Source organism: Xyrauchen texanus, chromosome 19 (genome assembly GCF_025860055.1).
Source record: "Xyrauchen texanus isolate HMW12.3.18 chromosome 19, RBS_HiC_50CHRs, whole genome shotgun sequence".
Taxonomy (NCBI): Eukaryota; Metazoa; Chordata; class Actinopteri; order Cypriniformes; family Catostomidae; genus Xyrauchen; species Xyrauchen texanus.
The window spans coordinates 3,174,787-3,193,859 of record NC_068294.1 but is presented as its reverse complement, the minus strand read 5'-3'; the positions used below and the strand labels follow the sequence as shown (position 1 = coordinate 3,193,859).

Genomic DNA, 19,073 nt, shown 5'->3' with positions numbered 1-19,073 from the left:
AGTTGTGATTGACAGCTATACCTCAAAAGCCTGTTGTATCATATTTAATACATGGATTTAATATTCAAAGTTTTAACCAAGCACAATTTGCATATATTTAGCAAATACACATTTTAAAATATCAGTAACAATATAATCATTACTGTCACATTTACTTTATTAAAATAAGCTGTCATTTATCCCAACATAAGAGTCACTTATCATGCAAGTCCGCTATATATAACTAATAACTACTAACTACTTAAATAAAATAACTACTAGATGGGGCTATAAATATGTGAAACTTACATAGTTGTTTGGCTCATTAGCTTGAACAGAGAGTGAAACAGGTGCATTTCCCTACATTTCGTATAACCGCGATGGAAAAGAAACTTGAAAATTCATACCGTTTGAAACATTTAAACCGGTATATAGGGCTGCAACCATCACTGTGACAACCGCTCCAGTACCGCCGCTCCCTATGCAGACACGCAGCAATATGCACCAACTCCCTTGGGGGGCCACATCTTACCCTAGGAGGACACCAGAAAGTCCACCGGCTGCCCTTACTCGCATGTTATAATTTATTCAAGGACCCAAAATCAGTTGCGGAACACAGATGATCGCTTCACGCTCATATCACACATATCACATTCGCTTTATCTAGAACTCAAGCTCCATTGTGCATTCGTTGATTCACATATTTAAGTTATAATATTATATTAATGTTGTTGATATAGCTGATTAAGCTTATAGGCTACAAGTTCAGCTGTTCAAGCTCCATTGTGTGTTCACCTCATTGCAGATGTAATTTGTAATATTATATTCATGCTGTTGATGGATTGTTTATCTCACATATATATATATATATATATATATATAAAAAATATTGCCACCATAACAGCCCTACAGGTATATACATGTTACCGGTATATTGCCCATTACTAGAGACATAAGTGTGCAAAAGTATCCAACTACTTTTTGGGGCTACTGTATAAATGATTAGGTGTGGGTACTGTTTATAAACTCTGACCTGTTTCTTGTGATTTCTTTTACTTTTCTCAGTGATGTCAGTTTCTTCTTGCCATATCATCTCCTGAAGCTCCGGCCACTGCTGTCCAGTCTCGTGTAACAGCCTTTCCTGTTGCTACACAAGCACATAAGGCACATTGTCACAACTCAAAAGAATTTTAGACTGGCATTTGTGCTACTTGTATTCATCTCATTTACACAATCAAGAATATTAATCAAGATTCTGGACGACTAGTTGACTAGTAAACATGAGTAGTTGTGCAAGCCCTAGTAAAAACAACTACAATTGACCATCCAAAAGTTTTACTGAACATCAAAAATCAAAACGACACTGTCAGGAGACAGTAATGATCATAAAAGTTAAGCTAAAGCCACATGTTTCTGTGTTATTAATGGATTCCATATTCTACATTCAGTCAATTGTCACAAAATAAACCCTGACAGATTGGTCAGGGCAAAATAAATGCACATTAAATGTGGATTTGAGTTGAAGTTTTATTATTATATGAGTTAAAGAGACAGCAAATCTCCAGAAAGACTGAATTCAACCTCTTTGAGTTCTGATCTACCTGTTGGTGTTTATTTTGCAATAATGACAGTCGGACCGTCCATTGTCCTAAGACTAAAAAAATATTTGAATTAATTTAGAAGAAATATTGATTTGAGTAAAAGTGATAAGAAATACAGAATGTAGGAAACATATTGCCCAGATGAGTGGTCAGTTATACAGCGTTGCTATTGACAATGGCCATTATCTACAGATATTTGACTGAATGCTGGAGCTGACTAATCAGAATCAAGTATTCCAGAGATAAGTAATAAATGATAACAAATATCATTCTCAATTTGTAGTGAAAAATAACAGTTCTTCTTTAAACTGCACTCATGTCAGGTATACAATCATCTGTCCGTCATTATAAAGGACAAATAAATATTCATTCATACATCTTCAAAGCGTCGTCTCTCCTCCTGCTGTTGTTCGATCCTCTTCTGTCGGTCGGCGAGCAACTGTCTTTTGTAGTTGTCTTGATTGTGCAGTTGTTGTTGTTGTTGTTGTGTTTGTGAGTGTGTCTCCTGTTGTAAACGCAGGAACTCTCGTCTTAGCGTGGACTCGCCAGGAAGATTCACTATAGAGCTGAAACCCAATCACACACTTTAACATGAGCACTGACCATCAGAACAGGGGTGAGCTAAATTTGTAACATTTGTACAAAGCAGCATGGATAAACTGGACCGTAAGGTTTTTATGCCATCTGTCATGTGGTCTAATGACAGAACATATAAACTCGAGCATCTGCTGTATCTCTCCTGACATGTGTAAATCAGAAAGAGCCGGACACTGTACCGTTGTCAGTTTATGGATGGTCAAACAGGGCAATATGTGGTTACATAACAAATTTAACTTCAGTCATGCTTGAGGAAAACTTATATTTTATTTTACATATCCTTATTGGTGCAATGTGATCATCATGGCACAAACATTTAATAAGATGATGCAGTCTTGTCATTTTTCTTATCAGCTATTAAGTCTCATGATGATAGATACTTAAGCAGGTAAGAATGTTAGAAAACAGTTATGTTACTATGTTTTTAACTAGTTAAAAAGTTATGCTCTAATGTGAATTTTCTTCATAGAATTCATTATAAAATATAATCGTGCCTGGTAAAAGATGCATGTAAGGCAAGAAACAAAGCATAAAGTTAAATGTGCAGTAAAGTTACAATTTACACAAGGTTAACTATTTTTGCTTCAGACTGTACACAACGACATCCTTCTCTGATCGTATGTGTATCCTGTTCATAGATTGAGGCAGAAAATCTATTATTTGTAGCTTTCTACACAATGTTAAAGGCTACATTAGTTAACATTTCTTGTAGAAATACCCAAAGTGCATAAAAAACCTTGACATGGCATGTAAGCATGTATTTATTGGATTTATATTTCATCTGTCAAAGTGTTTCTAACAGTTGTTTGTTAAGCTGTAGAAACATGATGTAGCTATTCTATGAAGCTCCAAATGGAAAGTTCCTCAAATACATCATATCCACCTTTTCACTCTCAACAGATGTTCAAATCAAAGAAACAAATCTTAAGTGTTTCACTGCTTTTCAAATACTCCTCAGATCACATCGTTTATATGGATAAATGTAAATAGATTAAATATTACATGAAAAAAATATATACATTAAAATGCAAAGTAATCTCTTCAGTAATCTAAGTACTTTTTGAATGTAACTATTCTGATTACCAATGATTTAATTTGCGACGGTATTGGAATACAGTTACTAGTATTTAGTATTTTAAATACGTAATCCCGTTACATGTATTTCGTTACTCCCCAACCCTGTTCACAACAGAGTAACTTTTAAAAAGTAGTAATACTTACATATATCATTATATGCTATAAATTCAGGTGCTCAGGTTTTCAGGATACTTTTTTCATGTTGTTTAATCTTACATAATAAACATGTATCTTTAAATAAAAAGTAGTTTATATATTTTTCAAAATATTTGAATACACAGTTATGGTTTAATGCATGTTTTTGTCATTTTGCACATTATCATCCTCTGAAATATCTTTGATGACTCAAATTATATGCCATTTTAGTCAGAGTAAAATCGATTAAAATGAATGAATATGAAATTATGGAATATTGACTAAATTTAAAGACAAACATTATGACTAAAATAAAGAACTGTGTGAAAATTCACACTGGTCATAAGTAATCTGTGATTGTTTTTATTTGTATTTACTTTTTGTAGTGAACACATTTACACATTCAGTTCCTTTTACAAACATCCAATACTATCCAAGTTCAAAGGAAGTTGGAACACGTTTCTAGTGTGGATAAAAGGGTACTTGAGTTTTTCTGATGGGACTGTGGGCTTCATAAAACAAAGAAAGTTGAGATACACTACTGTAAACTAATTCTTCCTTTGATTTCAAATGTGTTTTTGCTTTTGTAATCATTCATCAGAATGCAATAAACTTTCTCTGCCTCTGAAACGACTTTCCTTTTCAGCTGACATCACAAATCCCTCTTACTTTTCAACTCCTCCCCTTCAAGAGACCACTTTACATCACCCGATCAATTCCCGATGTATAAAATCAAGTATCGTTCAGAAATATATTACAGTAATAAAATGAGTTGTGAAAGCTTTTCATGTTGACTTTAAAGATTTTATTATACTTGGAATTAAAGTTGACTGGGAAATCACTTGAAGATATATTTACATAGACAGCTAAGGTGTAATATAAGACATTTGGTGTGATATCAACACATACCTGGGTTCACCTTCATCCTCATTCATACCATCCTCTTCATCTTCACTTCCACTGTATTCATATTCAGTTCCCTCTGTTAAGATTGATCACAAACAAACATTGTGAAAAATTACTCCAGTGACCATACATACCCAAACTTGAATAGTGAATTTTTCTTTTGCTGTCATTTTCAGGTAAATCTTCACCTTTAAAGGTATTACATTCTTAGTTCAATGGAACAATAAAAATGATGTTGGGCAGAATGTGAAGGAGTGACAGCCCCAGTCACAATTCACTTTTATCATATAGAAGATAGATGCAATGAAAGTGAATGGTGAAAATAAAATACTGCCATACTCTTGTTGTGTTCAACCTAAGAAAGACTGTCATGGAGATATGGAACTCATACATACGTACATACATATAAACATACACCACGTGTTCATGTACAACAGTATAAACACATTCATCACCTTTCTCTCGTCTCCTCTTCCTGGTTCTATCCAGATGGTCTTTGAGTGTGATGCGCACTTGTCGTTCGTTAGGGAGGTCTTTAATGAACGAGTGTCGTAGCAGCGTCTCTGTGGATGGCCTGTGCAGGTAGTTCTTCACCAGACAACTGTCCACAAATGTCAGGAACTTTTTAGACCTTAAGAAGCAACAAAATACATGCATTGGCCAGAAAGGAAAGGATCGAAAATCGAGGATAGAAATATCAAGAATGAGATCTCTTTCCCATACACAGCAATGAGATTAAATAGAGAATATAACGAGATTTGTCTCAGATTTTCCTCCTGAAAAAAAGACTCTCACAAAAGAGATTTCAACCATGTATCAAACTGTGCTCAGATTTGCCAGGAAATATACTGTAGCCTGCAATCAAAAGACAGACATCTCATTATGAATTCACATACTTCTCATCAAATCGTTCCAAATGTAAATGCTAGTCACATTATTTCGAAGCTCATTACTCCAAAAAATACTTATTTGTGTCTATTTTTATTTTGTCCTAAGGATTTTTGGGAGAAACATCTGAGACCCAGTTGACACATAAATTAAACAGTATTAAGTATTCAGAACTATTAAAGAACAACCTCTGAGCACCTTACAGGAAATAACAATATTAATGTGAACTTTAATGTTACACCAGCTATGCTTCCATCCATATTGCAAATTTAATGTATGCAAAAAAAAAATCACAATAATTGCAAAAACTATCTATCCAATGTGTTCAAGAGAATATAATCGAGCCACTGTGGCACTAATTACATTTAATAAACTAGGCCCCTACTAGTGGTTTATAGTGTGCAGACAAAACACTGTTTTTTTTAAACTTTACGTTTGCTAGTAATCAGTGGAAGATGTCTTATGCCTGGTAGAGAAAGTGTATCAGACAGTTATGGGTGTGTGTCTGTTTCTCAATCCTTATGACTTTGCCATGCAGATATATTAAGATATTTTTCATTATGTCTGATGAAGCAACAGTGTCCATAAAGTGGACCCATTGGCCCAGTTCAAGTTTGTATTCATCTTATTTGCTCAGCAAACTCTCTGCAGGCTTTGGCATTTCGGAATGTGCAAAAAATTTTATTTGCTATAAGCGATGATATCGGTCTGCAGGTTAGTTCAGTTATGAACAAATTAGTCACATGACTTGAAGCAAAATCACATTACTTTTTTGACTGAGCATCTGTATTTCTATATATATCATATAGTTTATAAGCTACATGTGTTTTCATAGTAGTTTATGCACGTCTTCATATCAGAAAAAAGTATCCACCTCAAGTGAGAGTCTACGTTTTTATGCAAATTGTTTACATTTTCTTCACATCCCTTTGTTTCCTTCCAGCATTTTCTAGGTGAAATCCGAAGATTTGGGATATACAAATACATGGATGGAAACCCAGCTACTGTAAAGAAACTGAGAAATGTTCACTGTTCACACCAGAGGATTTTGAGAACTAACCCTAGTATGAAATCTAACAGAGGATGTTCAAACTAGAGCTTGTCATATCGGCAATCTTACCATTTCTTGGACTTAAGTTTGGGAGGAGGGTTTCGTGGAATGAGAAACAGAGCTCTCATCGGATGCATGTCACACAATGCTGTGGAGAAATATAGAAAATACATTTAACTGTTAGATTAATGTATATGCAGCCTCATTTGCTCTGAAAGTATGTTTGAATCCTGTAAACTCACGTGGCGATCCCTCTGCCATCTCCAAAGCTGTGATCCCCAGAGACCACACGTCACTCTGAAATATATAAAAAACAAAACATAGAAACAATGCATTTCATCAAGATATAACTCACCAATTATTGTAAACTGGGGGTAATACACATGTTATGGTTTTGATATGTGCTACTGCTGAGAATAAGATTGAGCTTTATTGCCAAGTGTACTCACATAAACAAGGAATTTGTATTTTTTTTTTTGGCAAAACAAGCAAGTGCACACAGAACATTACAGTGAGACACAGAATACAAGGCAGAAAAAATAGGACATGGAATGGTGTATGTACTTGTGCAAGTGGTAATATATGTGCAAGGTAGGGGTATGTACAGTTATTGAATTAAATATGAGTGAATTTACATATTTACATGACATTTTTATCCATTATTGCACAATGGGAGTCTTGAAGGCAGTTTAATTGCTCATGTGGTAATGGCTTGAGGGTAAAAACTCTTCTTGTGCCTGGTTGTCCTGGCGCTGAGTGCTCTGTAGCAGAGGGCAACAGTTAAAAAAGGGAGTGGGCAGGGTGTGTGGGATCCAGAGTGATCCTACCTCATGTCAAGTCAAGTGGCTGCACGTTTCCTCACTCTGGAGACGTACATGTCTTGGAGGATGGGCAGTGGGGCACCAATAATCCTCTCAGCAGTCCTGACAGTCCTTTATAGTTTCCTTCTGTCTGATTTGGTGGCTGAACCAAACCAGACAGTTAAAGATGTACACAGGACAAACTCAATGACGGCTGAGTAGAACTGAGTCAGCAGCTCTAGTGGCAGGTTGAACTTCCTCAGCTGGTGAAGGAAGTAAAACCTCTGTTGAGCCATCTTCACAATGGCGAAGCACTCCTGAAGTCCACTATCATCTCCAGTGTTTTGAGCATGTTCAGCTCAAGGTTGTTGTGACACACCAGACAGCCAGCTGTTCAACCTCCCATCTGTATGCAGACTCTTCATCCTTGCGGATGAGGCCAATGATTTTGGTGTCATCTGCAAACTTCGGGAGCTTGACAGAGGGGTCCTTTGCAGCCCAATCCTTCATGTACAGGGAGAAGAGCAGTGGAGAAAGAACGCATCCCTGAATGTTAATAGTGAGGATCCCAGATGTGATTTTCCCTAGTCTCACAAGCTGCTGCATATCTGTCAGAAAGCTGTTGATCCACCAACAGATTGTGGTTGATACGGACAGCTGGATCATTTTGGCTGAGAGAAGATCAGGCATGAAGGTATTGAAGGCTGAAATGAAGTCCACAAACAGGATCCTTGCATAAGTCTCAGGTCTGTTGAGGTGATGCAGGACATAATGCAGTCCATGTACACAGCATCATCCACAGATGGTAAGCAAACTGAAGGGGGTCTAGCAGGGGTCCAGTGATGTCCTTCAGGAAGGCCAAAAACAGTCTCTCAAATGACTTCATGACCACAGACGTGAGGTCTGTGATGATGATGTAACTGGATATCGACAATGTCTTACAAAGATCGCGATGCCAATAGCAAACAGATGATGATCGACAACATCGGGAAATGGCAAAACCATGGATCTGGGAAGTTGCCAAATATATTAAACAGTGGCCTGGGTGTGAAACTAGTGCCTGCCACTCGCAAAATGCGAGGAGGCTGAATCCAGTTCGCAAGCTCCTCTTCCAAATGTATTTCATGCATGGGTAATTTTGCTCATCTACCCACAACAGGCGGGCAAACTGTAAGACGTCTCGGAGTGACACAAGACAAGAAATGCTGTTCGTCACTAAGATGTTTCACAAAGTCATTGCTTGAAGAAACACACTTTATTATATTTATAAGAACAAACAAAAGAAAAGCTGTTGATTCACTGTTTGTTCAGAGGAGTGCAGCGTGAGCCTGTCATGTGGAACACATGCATGTCGGCATGCAGCGCAAGCCTGTCTCGTGGAACAAGCGCATGTAAAGAGTATCCAGTCATCTCAGGAGGTGCTGTGAGTTTAATTCACTTTATTTCCTCATGGTTGGCATGCAAATGGAACCCCGAAATGTTTGGATTTGAGGAGGTGGTTAAATAAGATTTTTTTGATCACTGCCCAGCAGATGAGGTGTGCTGTCTGGGATGGCTTCATTCAGCCAGGTTTCCATGGAAAAGTGCAGCAGATTTAGAAAAGTTTGTTTGAGTGAGCAGAAGCAGTTCATCCGTTTTGTTCATCCATTTTGTTCATCCGTTTAGGCGAGGGAGCAGACATTCGCTAGATGAATACTCGATAGCAGAGTCCTAAAGCCACGTTGATGAAGCTTCACAAGTGTGGCTGTCACGCTTTCCTCACTTTGCCGTTAATAGGCAGTTCACATGGTATTGCACTTGCACTGATTCCTACTACTCCAGACTCAAGCTGCATAATTACAGTGAAATACCACATTGTGTTTTATTCAATACAGTTGTTTGTAGAGTAGCAATATTCACAGATAGCAGTGGTATTCGGCTGAACTCGATGGTGCAGTGGCTCAGAATATGAGCACAGGCCAGGGGCTGTTCAAACAGACGGAACACAACAGACTGGAACCGAACACGAGAATCTTGAGACACACATTTCCAAGTTGAACATCTTTCCTGACAAAGCATTTAAATAACTCATTGCTTAATCTGAGAAATGCTTATAAGAGAGCAAGACACAATGGACAAAAACCTCCACCAACTGTAAGGGGCTTTTCTCACCGAATGCTTTTGCAACCATCCATTTGTTTTCTATATAAACGCGAGCTAGACTAACATCTTTGCTTTTGTTTATTCAGCATATCATGCTCGAGCGCTGTTTTTTTAGATGATGTATCTAATAAAAAAACTTTAAAAATATATTGAGACACCTGATTTCTGTTAAACTGTAGTAGTTGCACTGTATCTAGCCTTTTTTAGCACAAGAATGTGATCGATCTGAAGTCATCGTATTTCAGTGAGGATAATTTATATTTTTTTATTGAAATTAGATGTGTTTCTCATTTGTTTATATGTTTTTCTCGGCTGCATGAAGATATTAATTTGCTTTCTCACATCACTAACTTTAAATATGCAACTTAGCTGGGTAACAAATGCATAAACGTGACCAGCAGGAAATAAACTAATGCACATAGATGGTAATAGATGGTAACAATAGTGACATTTATACATTTGGGTAGAAGTAGCATTTATTTTTGTCACATTGTTCTAACCGCTTGAGGTTAGCTTTAATGTTAGCATTCTCTCAGCCTTGTCTGCAAACATAATGCTGTTCTCAGCTAATGCAGCATCTAGTCAACATATTCATTACTTTATAATGATATGACAATGTGTACTGTATACATACATTTTCGTTGTTGATGTTTTAAATTCCGCTACATGCAGAGTGTAGTCTCACGTGTCAAAACAAACACCACAAGGCATCAGTGAAGTGATAGTTTTTATTTTGTCTCTAGAGGCCGCTCTCATACTGTATAACAACAATTTTGGAATTTTGTCAATAACCGATAGTTCCAGAAATCTTTTAATGTTGCCAATTAATCAGCAAAACAGATATATCGGTCGACCTCTAGTTTGCCGACTATGGTCCGTTTACTCACTCTGTAGTCATATGTAGAGTCTGGGTTTTCATCACATGCTATCACCTCAGGTGCCATCCAGTACGGCGTGCCAATAAAAGTGTTTCTTCTTCCAATGGTCCTATCTAACTGAGCACTCACACCAAAATCCACTGAAAAACACCCCAAAAAACATGTTAAACAATGGTAAACTAGTTGAATCCACAAATATACAGAGTAAAACAATACAGTAATGTATTGTAGAGTTCATTTACACTGATGATCAGAATTATTTTTTATTAGTATCCTTTAAAAGCACTTTAACTGTGAACAGAGCATTTATTTGTATAAGGAATAAAGAAATAAAGAGTGCATAAATAAAAGAATGCAAGAAAGAAAGATCTCTTTTGAAAGTGGACATTTTCTGTTGTTTATATGTGTTATTTTGCAAATGGAGCATTTCTCATATGTATAACATGAATGAGCTGTAATAGACAGAGGGAGTTTATCAGCAGTCTTACCGAGTTTAATTTCAGCGTTCTCTGTCAGCAGCACATTTTGTCCTTTAATGTCTCGATGAATGACATGATGTGAGTGCAGGTGTAACAGACCCTGAGAGCACAAACATCATCATCAAACACAAACTATACTAATAAACATTTACTATACACAAAGGGCTTTCGTTCCTAGCTTATTATATTAATATTTTACTTATGTGTCTGTATATATAATAGCAGCAGTAGTAGTACCAATAATAAAAATAACAACAACAACAATAGTTTTTATTTAAGTGTTTTGTTTATGTACATATTTATTAATTTCAATACAGTGCATGTCTGCTTTAACCTCATCAACTAAATCAATACCTCAAGCCTTTGTGGTTGCTAAAATGTCTCTTTTATACCGATTTCTAAATATGGGCTTTACTGTAACTTTCCTTTGGCAGGATCTGTCTCTGTTCAAGCATTTCACTCTCTCTTCATCAACAATTTGCTTGATGATCCATAGGTCAGTTTTAAAACCATGTTTTCAGTGTCTTTACATTTCCATATGATCAGAGTTGTTCTGGATGCTGATCATGAATATTTTTTAGATGTGATGACTCACTCTGAGCACTTCTCTGCAGATGTAAGCGATCCAGTCCTCTTTCAGGCAGTTGCCTTTAGTCTTCTTCAGCAGGTCTGTGACTGATCCTGCACCACAGTACTCCATCACCAGCTGATCAAAGTCACAGCAAACAAACAATTACAGTTACAAACACACAGCTCATCTCTGACAACAGCATGACAGTACGAACTACACAGTCAAATGTTTTCTCAGGTAACTTAAAAAGCGTGCTTCCTGTGGTAACTGGTGAACTGGATTTAGTCAAGTCAAAAATGTTATTTAATCTGACTACATCATCCTGACATTTTTATGGGTAACAATAAAAAAATATATTTTTGCTGATGTAATTAATCAACATGAACTGATGCAAAACAATTCTTGAACATTTTGTTACAACTTGACATGTTTACGTTCTATCCATTTCAATGTGTAAAATGGAAGTATACTTCAGCTATTTGAGTTGGGACTACATGTTTTTAGTGGTGTTAATGTAGCATTGATGAAACTGGGCAGGGGAATTCCATTTCCCAGCATGCTCTGCATGGGACTCGATAGGGAGAGAACATTTTTAAATTTGGTGTTATTTTGTGTGTTTTTGTGCAAGATGAACATAAAGGAGATCATTGTTAGAGTTGAATGTTATATTAATTTGAGATTTAGAAGAGTTTCTGTTATGTTGGAGTTTTGGATGTTACCATTATGGTGAAGAGTGGCACGTGAGCTAACGATGAGGACAGGTAGATGTAGCACATGAAATTGATTGCTTGCAACCTTGAGCAAATGCTGTGTTAAACATAGCATACTTACTAAACACCACTATGTAGCGCTTTCAACCAGCATGTACTTAGCATGCTAACATTCACTGTTACTAGATAGTAAATAATAGATTTATTTGAGTTCAATTCAATTTAACTAGGTTCTTACTACAAGATGCGTTTGAGTTGAGATTACAAAGTAATTTTAAGTTAAGAAAACTCATATCAAACACATGGAACCACTGTCCAAGACTGACTTCTGTTCAGCCAAAGAGCTATTTTTTTAGTGTAGATCAAGTAGAAATAGATCACTGAGGTAACAATTGCAGGTTAACACTTTTTTCAGCTGACTAGTCAGAAGTCTGGACATATTGGACAGAATTTGTTTTATAGGATTTTAAACAGTCTTATGCTTAAATGCTTAAAACAAATTGTGCATATATATGAAATACATACAGTTAAAAAAGTGATAACCTGCCTCAAAGGTTACCTCAAAGATCTATTTCTACTTGATCTAACACATAAAAATGAGTGTTGGTTTATTAAAAAAGTATAATGAATACAAAATAAAATCTGAGGCAGAAATGATCTATGAATAAAGTTTGAATGGAGCCAATTTGGAATACCCAATTCCCAATGCACTCTAAGTCCTCGTGGTGGCGTAGTGACTTGCCTCTATCCGGGTGGCAGAGGACGAATCTCAGTTGCCTCCACATCTGAAACCGTCAATCTGCGCATCTTATCACGTGGCTTGTTGAGCGTGTTACCGCGGAGACACAGCACATGTGGAGGCTTCACGCTATTCTCTGCGGCATCCCTACACAACTCACCACACGCCCCACCGAGAGTGAACCACATTATAGCGACCACGAGGAGGTTACCCCATGTGACTCTACCCTCCCTAGCATCTGGGCCAATTTGGTTGCTTAGGAGACCTGGGAATAGAATCTATTCTTGAAACAGTCCAGGCTGAATTAATTTTAAAACACACATGAAGTGGTAGAAGTTTTGAACAAACCCTGACCAGAATGGTTTGGAGATATCAATAAAGTGATGCAGATTAAACACGATTCATTCTTTTTGGTTCACATCACAGTATAATGTCTGAGACCTTAGAAAGTTGTAGTTAAGACCTCATAAAGGATGTTTATTTGGTTTCAGTGTTTACTCACCCAAAGCTGGTCATCCTGACCTGCAGGACTTTTCTTAACAAAAGCACCATAATATGTAGCGATGTTCCTGTGATGAGAATGAGTTTTCAACATGTTTATCTCCAGTTTGATTTCATCTTCCTCCTCCTGTGAAAGACAAATGCATTTCACCATGAGCGTAAATGAACTGCCCTGTGAATTTCTTAGAAAGGTCCCTTGAGAATAGAGCTATTAAGAGGAAACCAATCTCACTTGCTACTGGTATTTTAAGCTTGTATAAAGACTTACAGAACAGAATATAGAAAACGGCATCTTTAAATGAGATCAAATACATCAATAGCCATATATAGTTGTATAAACTTATAGATAAGGCTGTGAAATAAACATGTAATGATATCATTAGATGAGATGCTGATTGATTATATGAATTGCAAATGATCGCATATATCAATAGTTGCTGAGAAAAGCCCCCAAATTAAGGCAATTCAAAGGTATTAAAGTATTGCAACAGATAAGTACACTGTAAAAAATTATACGTCAGGTAACCTTAAAAAATTTGCTTTCTGTTTAACTGTTCAAGTAAAATTTGTATTTAGTCTAACAAATCTTACCTGACAAATTAGGTTCTGGCAATTTGAGTCATTTTAATGGGTTAGAGCAAGTAGAAACTTGAAAGTTGTTGTTAAGAATTGAACAAGTAGTATATTAAATATAAAGTGTATTAAATATAAAGTGGTTGAAATTATATTTATAGAGAATTGTCGTGCATTTTTATATGGTTACAATTTATATATATATAAAAAAGGAACACAATAAATTATATGTAAACACACACACACACACACATATTACATTTGTAATAATTCATTGCACAGCCCTAATACAAATGCATGAGCACCTCAGAATCTCTATATTAAGAGCATTTCAACCACTTTAACACAAAGTATACTAAATGTTCATTTTTAAAGGCAGGCTTTCACAGTCGTCAGAGGAAATACATGGAAGTGCCGGTCAGAGCAAAGGAAATCTGTAGTCTGAGATTCAAATGAGCACTACATCGTTCCATTATCACCCGTGGCACATAAGAAGGAAAGGGAACCAGGAAGCAGCATGTGTTGTGGAGAGAGAGCTGTCTGTCACTGAAAGATTTAGTAGCTCAACTGCAATTAATAACGGACTCACATTCACTAAAAGGTTTCATTTCATGCACTGAATTGATCTTAATATTATGGAGCCCCATAGAGGACAGGAAGGGGAATTGTTTTTCTCAAATATCTTTGCATTCCCTCGCAATAGTTTTGTGTTCTCTCACAAAAAGTTATGCATTATCTTACAATTATTTAGAGTTCCCTCACAATAGCTTTATCCATCCCTTATAAAAAAAACATGGTTTTCCAACAGCAAACATGGTTGAACTATGGTATTTGTAGTTTAACAAAAGATATACAAAAAATTGACCATGGTTTTACTACAGTAACCGTATTTAAACAATGACATTTGTGGTAAACCCATAGTAATAATACTATGAAGTAGAGTTGGGGTACTCGAGTTCGGATTCAGACTTGAGTCCAATTTTAACAGACTTGTCACGAACTCAGATACATTTTTACTCTGACAGACTCAGACTCGAACCTTTGGGACTCGGGATTGTTTTACGAGTCCAGCCGAGTTCATGGCATTTCATTTGTGATGCAATGAACAAAATAAATCAATAAATAAACAGAAATCATTTGTTCAAAATTCAGTTACTATATTTGTCTTGTGGAATATATATATATTGTCAAGTACTAAATACATTTTTATGATTCCTCTTGTTTATTTAAGACACAGACACAAGCAGTGCCCCATGTTTCCTGTGAATTAACAATCATGTCTGTGTTAAATGGCACTAATATTATCAGTGGGCTTTTCCACTGTTTTCAGATGTAGCATCTACATTCAAGTAATCAAATAATGACTCATTATTTTCCCAAACCAGTCGGCAGATAGAGACAAAAAATAAATCTCCTTATATATTATTTCTTTCGATTGTGATCATTTTAGATAAAAGTGAAAATGAAGTAGAAATAAAAACAATAATAACTCACTTTTTTTAGTCGAAGTTTGAGTGGAGGGGAAAATAAGACTTGTGTTGAAGGACAGTTTTGTCTTCATACACCTTAAACATATGCTTTCATTCTGAAAACACTTTCTGAAGACTGTTCAGCAGGAAACAGTGTTTTTGTTACATTTATATTGACAAATGTTTTTTCTTATTTAAAATAAAGTTAAAATAAGCTTAAAATATTGATGTTGAATTTACGGTTACAATTTGAATTCAGATTCATGGACAGATTCATTCAGACTCGACTTGGCCTGTTATGACTCTGTCTTCAGTCCGACTTGGCCCCTTTTGGACTCGGACTCGATTGTTTAAAGACTCGGACTTGACTCGGACTCGACTAAGGTGTACTCGAACCCAACACTACTATGAAGAACGGGGGCTCTCAGATGGGGTTGAACAGGTGGCAACATTGTCACATGTAACAGGGCATCTTTGAAGCCAGATAATGTACACCACCAGCTTGTATTTCTTGTCAGAAACCTCTAAAGCATGTCATAGGGTGTCATCAACCCTCAATGTCCCTGCCCCAGCAAGTTTTTGTTGTTGCTCACTCTTTTTTCTGTTTTCTGCAGCAACTCTGAGCATGTTAATATTCTTTATCCTAGCTGAAGAACCTTTGTTTCAATCTATAAAGATTATCAGCCTATGTTGTAGTTTCAAGTTAAAAATATAATATAGAGAAAGGTGAGATTTTTATGTTTATTTGACATTTCTTGTTTGTATGAAGGCTTAGTGCAAATAAAAGGTGAACATTAATTTATTTGTACAGTTTTTATTTTTTAAATATTATATCGTTTTATAGGAGGAGGTATCATAGGAGGAGGACTTGGCAAATTCATTTTTCAGAAGTTTGTAGGTACAGACATCCATTGTGGGAATTCTTGGCAGTTTTCCTGAGGCTTTTATATTGTTCATATCGATATCGGAATTATATCGTATCGACCGAAATTAAGAAATATATTGTGATATCAATTTTGGCCATATCGTCCAGCCCTGCGTTTATATAACACGAATACTCGTACTGATGTATATTTCCTGAAAGCTCGACTTCAGTTGAAAACATTCACACAGTCCTGTTCCCTGTAGGGGAGAAGTTAGACCCTCATACCTCAGTCACATCCATGACCTTGATAGCTGCCAGCTGTCCTGTTTTCACATGCCGTCCCTGTAAACACAAGTAAAAAAACAAAGTGTCAGAAATAAAACACATGATAATGTGGCTCCGCTAAAGGACATGAATACACAACATCTGAAATGAATGACCATGACTTGTTGATTACTTCAAGTGTATAAAGTTTGACCTCTTTTCTTATATTGGTCATAAATGATGGGGGCTTTGAATATGAGTTTCAAACAACAGCATTGATAATCGCATTGTTTAAACTTTAATACGTCACACATGTACAGACACTTTAAATGCATTCAACCTATTTTGATGTTCCTGAAAGGGGGCATGAAATTGAGAATAAAATGTTCCTTTATATTTAGACATATAAGAGGTTACTGTACTATAACATCATGCTGTTAGTCTCCCACCCCAAAACTTCCTCCCTAGGAAGTCTAAAAAGAGCATTTATAGTTACCACCCTGCTGAAACATCTCGTATTGTGATCTGTGTGTTTGTGATGTCAACAGACATTGCTCATTTGCATTTACTCGCCCAACAACATGCGTAATCGTCATGGTGCTCACGCCCACTGGTGCTCAGTTCTTAAACAGAGAGAGAGAGCAGAACAGACAGGCCTAGTCTGGCCTACTAACTATTCCTGAACACCAGAGGTGACCCATCTGGACTATTTTGAATTTGTTTTGTAAATAAACATGATGCCTTGATCATTCTCATGCATCTTATGCCGCTTTTAAATGATGCGTTGTCTATTTACAACTCTGAAAAAGAGACCCCATTCTGTTTCATTCAACTACATTACATATTGCTCTTTTTAGCAGAAACCTGAATGTGTTCTTGGTGTATATAAACATGTTGTTGGTATATATAAACATGCACTAGATGGATGTCTTTGACCGTATTGATGCATTTCTGGCAATGTGCGACTCAGTGCAGGATGATACTGTGTGTGCGTCATGTGGATGTGTCTTCAGCGTATTTCAGGGTGGATTGTCTGATTTTTCGGCTCATATTATGTGGATTGCTTGTGAACTAGTCATAATACAGTACAATTAAAGTTTTGCAAAGCAACTATTATTTAAGGCTGGGGCAATTCAAAACATTATTGGACCCAATCGCAATTTGAATTTGACAATTTAGATTTTTTTCAAATGTCATGACTATTTGATAGTTTATGGTGCTCTGCGCTTGAGTGAACAGTTTACATTCGGATGCAATGTGTTGGATGTGTAATATGTTTAAACCCTGAAATGTTGTTTTAGAATGTCGTGGAGCTTGTTCATTCTTTTTGACTGAGTTTGAAATATGGCTGTATGAGGGGATGCACAATGTTAGACAATCATAACAGTGGGCATTTGCGTTGAAGTTTAAAGAAGGCACTTAGGCCAAAAAAGAGGGTCTCAAAGGGCCACAGACAGAGTGGAAAATGATCATATATTACAAAATTACAGGAGAGTAGGAACCTAGGAAAAGTAGGAAAGTAGGAGTGTAAATGCATTATTATGTAATACTGTAAATAATAATAAGAGAAGGCTATATCAGTAATTGAAGGATTTTCTGTTATATTTCATTAACTTTTTCAATTTCTGAATGTTTATGTGAATACTTTTAATGCTGTCAAAACCTCCAAGCACAGGTTTCTTAATTTGTCTAAATCATTGTTCACATTGTGTAGAAATCACAAGTCTAAGTTTTTATATGTTCTACTGATTATAATTTGTTTCTTTGTTCTAACTGTTTGCTTGTCCTGAATAATTGCTTGAGATCTTGAAATAATGATTCCTTAATTAATAAATTCAATATATACTGTGGTATCGAAATTGGTGAAATGGTACAATGAAATTTCACAGATATTGGTACACTGTAAAAATGTTTTTGAAGGTAACTTTAAAAAAACGTGCTTCAAGTGGCATCATCTAAATATAATCTGGTTTTATTCATGTCAAAAATATTATCCAGCATAACTACAGTAAACCAACCTGACTACTTTTTTACACAACCAAAAGTCATTTGTTTTGGTTAGATCAAGTAGAAATAGATCTTTGAGGAAACAATTGCACACCAATTTGAACAGTGTGGTGTATGGATACTAGATTTGGGAATATTATTAAAGGCATAGTTCACCCTAAAATGAAAATTCTGAATTAAGAAACGTACAAAATTACAATGAAATGTGAAAGGTGGCCAGGGAAAGAGCACCTTAGACATTCTGCTAAATATCTCCGTTTGTGTTCCACAGAAGAAAGAAAGTTTGGAATGAGTTGAGTGCAAGTACATTATTTTTGGGTGAACTATTCCTTTAATCTACATCCATATCTGTACAGATACGGTTGGTGTATTTACTGTGGGAAAACCATCATTCTTTAGGCACTTATAGAGGAAATGATACATGATCCCAGAGAGGTACAGCATGTTTGTTCACTAAAATATAGCTTGCATCATGATTGAAAAGTCACAGCTGTTTCAAAAGTCTTTTTCATACACAGAGCCATTTAAAAATGACACAGTTCCTCTTGAGAGTTCAAGTTCCAGTTTCACTGGAAATGTGATATTCATAAATTTCTACACCGAATCAGACACAACTGTGCTATTTGTTGTTTTTCATGGTAAAATAGGAGGTGTGAGCTGTGTGGCGTTGCTGAAAGCACATGTTGCAAGAAGGATGGAGAAACTATACTCATCATCTTTCAGTTACTTGCATGAGTTAAAGGAACATGTGGCCCAACATTTGAGTTACAGTGCACTTGTACTATTGCATACAAGGATTGAACCCTGATCAGTGTATAATGCATGTGCTCGGTTAGGCTTA

General features: G+C 36.2%; 1 protein-coding gene across 3 annotated transcripts in view; it reads right to left on the bottom strand.

Annotated features, from left to right (window-relative positions):
- Window positions 1-19,073, bottom strand: part of si:zfos-2326c3.2 (mitogen-activated protein kinase kinase kinase kinase 4) — a 79,962-nt gene that overhangs the window by 39,452 nt on the left and 21,437 nt on the right. For all 3 annotated transcript variants that reach the window (XM_052149331.1, XM_052149332.1, XM_052149333.1), the window contains exons 3-13: window positions 16,247-16,303; window positions 13,056-13,181; window positions 11,129-11,239; window positions 10,543-10,633; window positions 10,064-10,194; window positions 6,477-6,531; window positions 6,304-6,382; window positions 4,751-4,926; window positions 4,299-4,371; window positions 1,957-2,146; window positions 1,013-1,126 (exon numbers count right to left, since the gene is read on the bottom strand). In XM_052149331.1, the coding sequence (XP_052005291.1) occupies window positions 1,013-1,126; window positions 1,957-2,146; window positions 4,299-4,371; window positions 4,751-4,926; window positions 6,304-6,382; window positions 6,477-6,531; window positions 10,064-10,194; window positions 10,543-10,633; window positions 11,129-11,239; window positions 13,056-13,181; window positions 16,247-16,303 (1,203 nt within the window). The remainder of the gene's footprint in view (window positions 1-1,012; window positions 1,127-1,956; window positions 2,147-4,298; window positions 4,372-4,750; window positions 4,927-6,303; window positions 6,383-6,476; window positions 6,532-10,063; window positions 10,195-10,542; window positions 10,634-11,128; window positions 11,240-13,055; window positions 13,182-16,246; window positions 16,304-19,073) is intronic.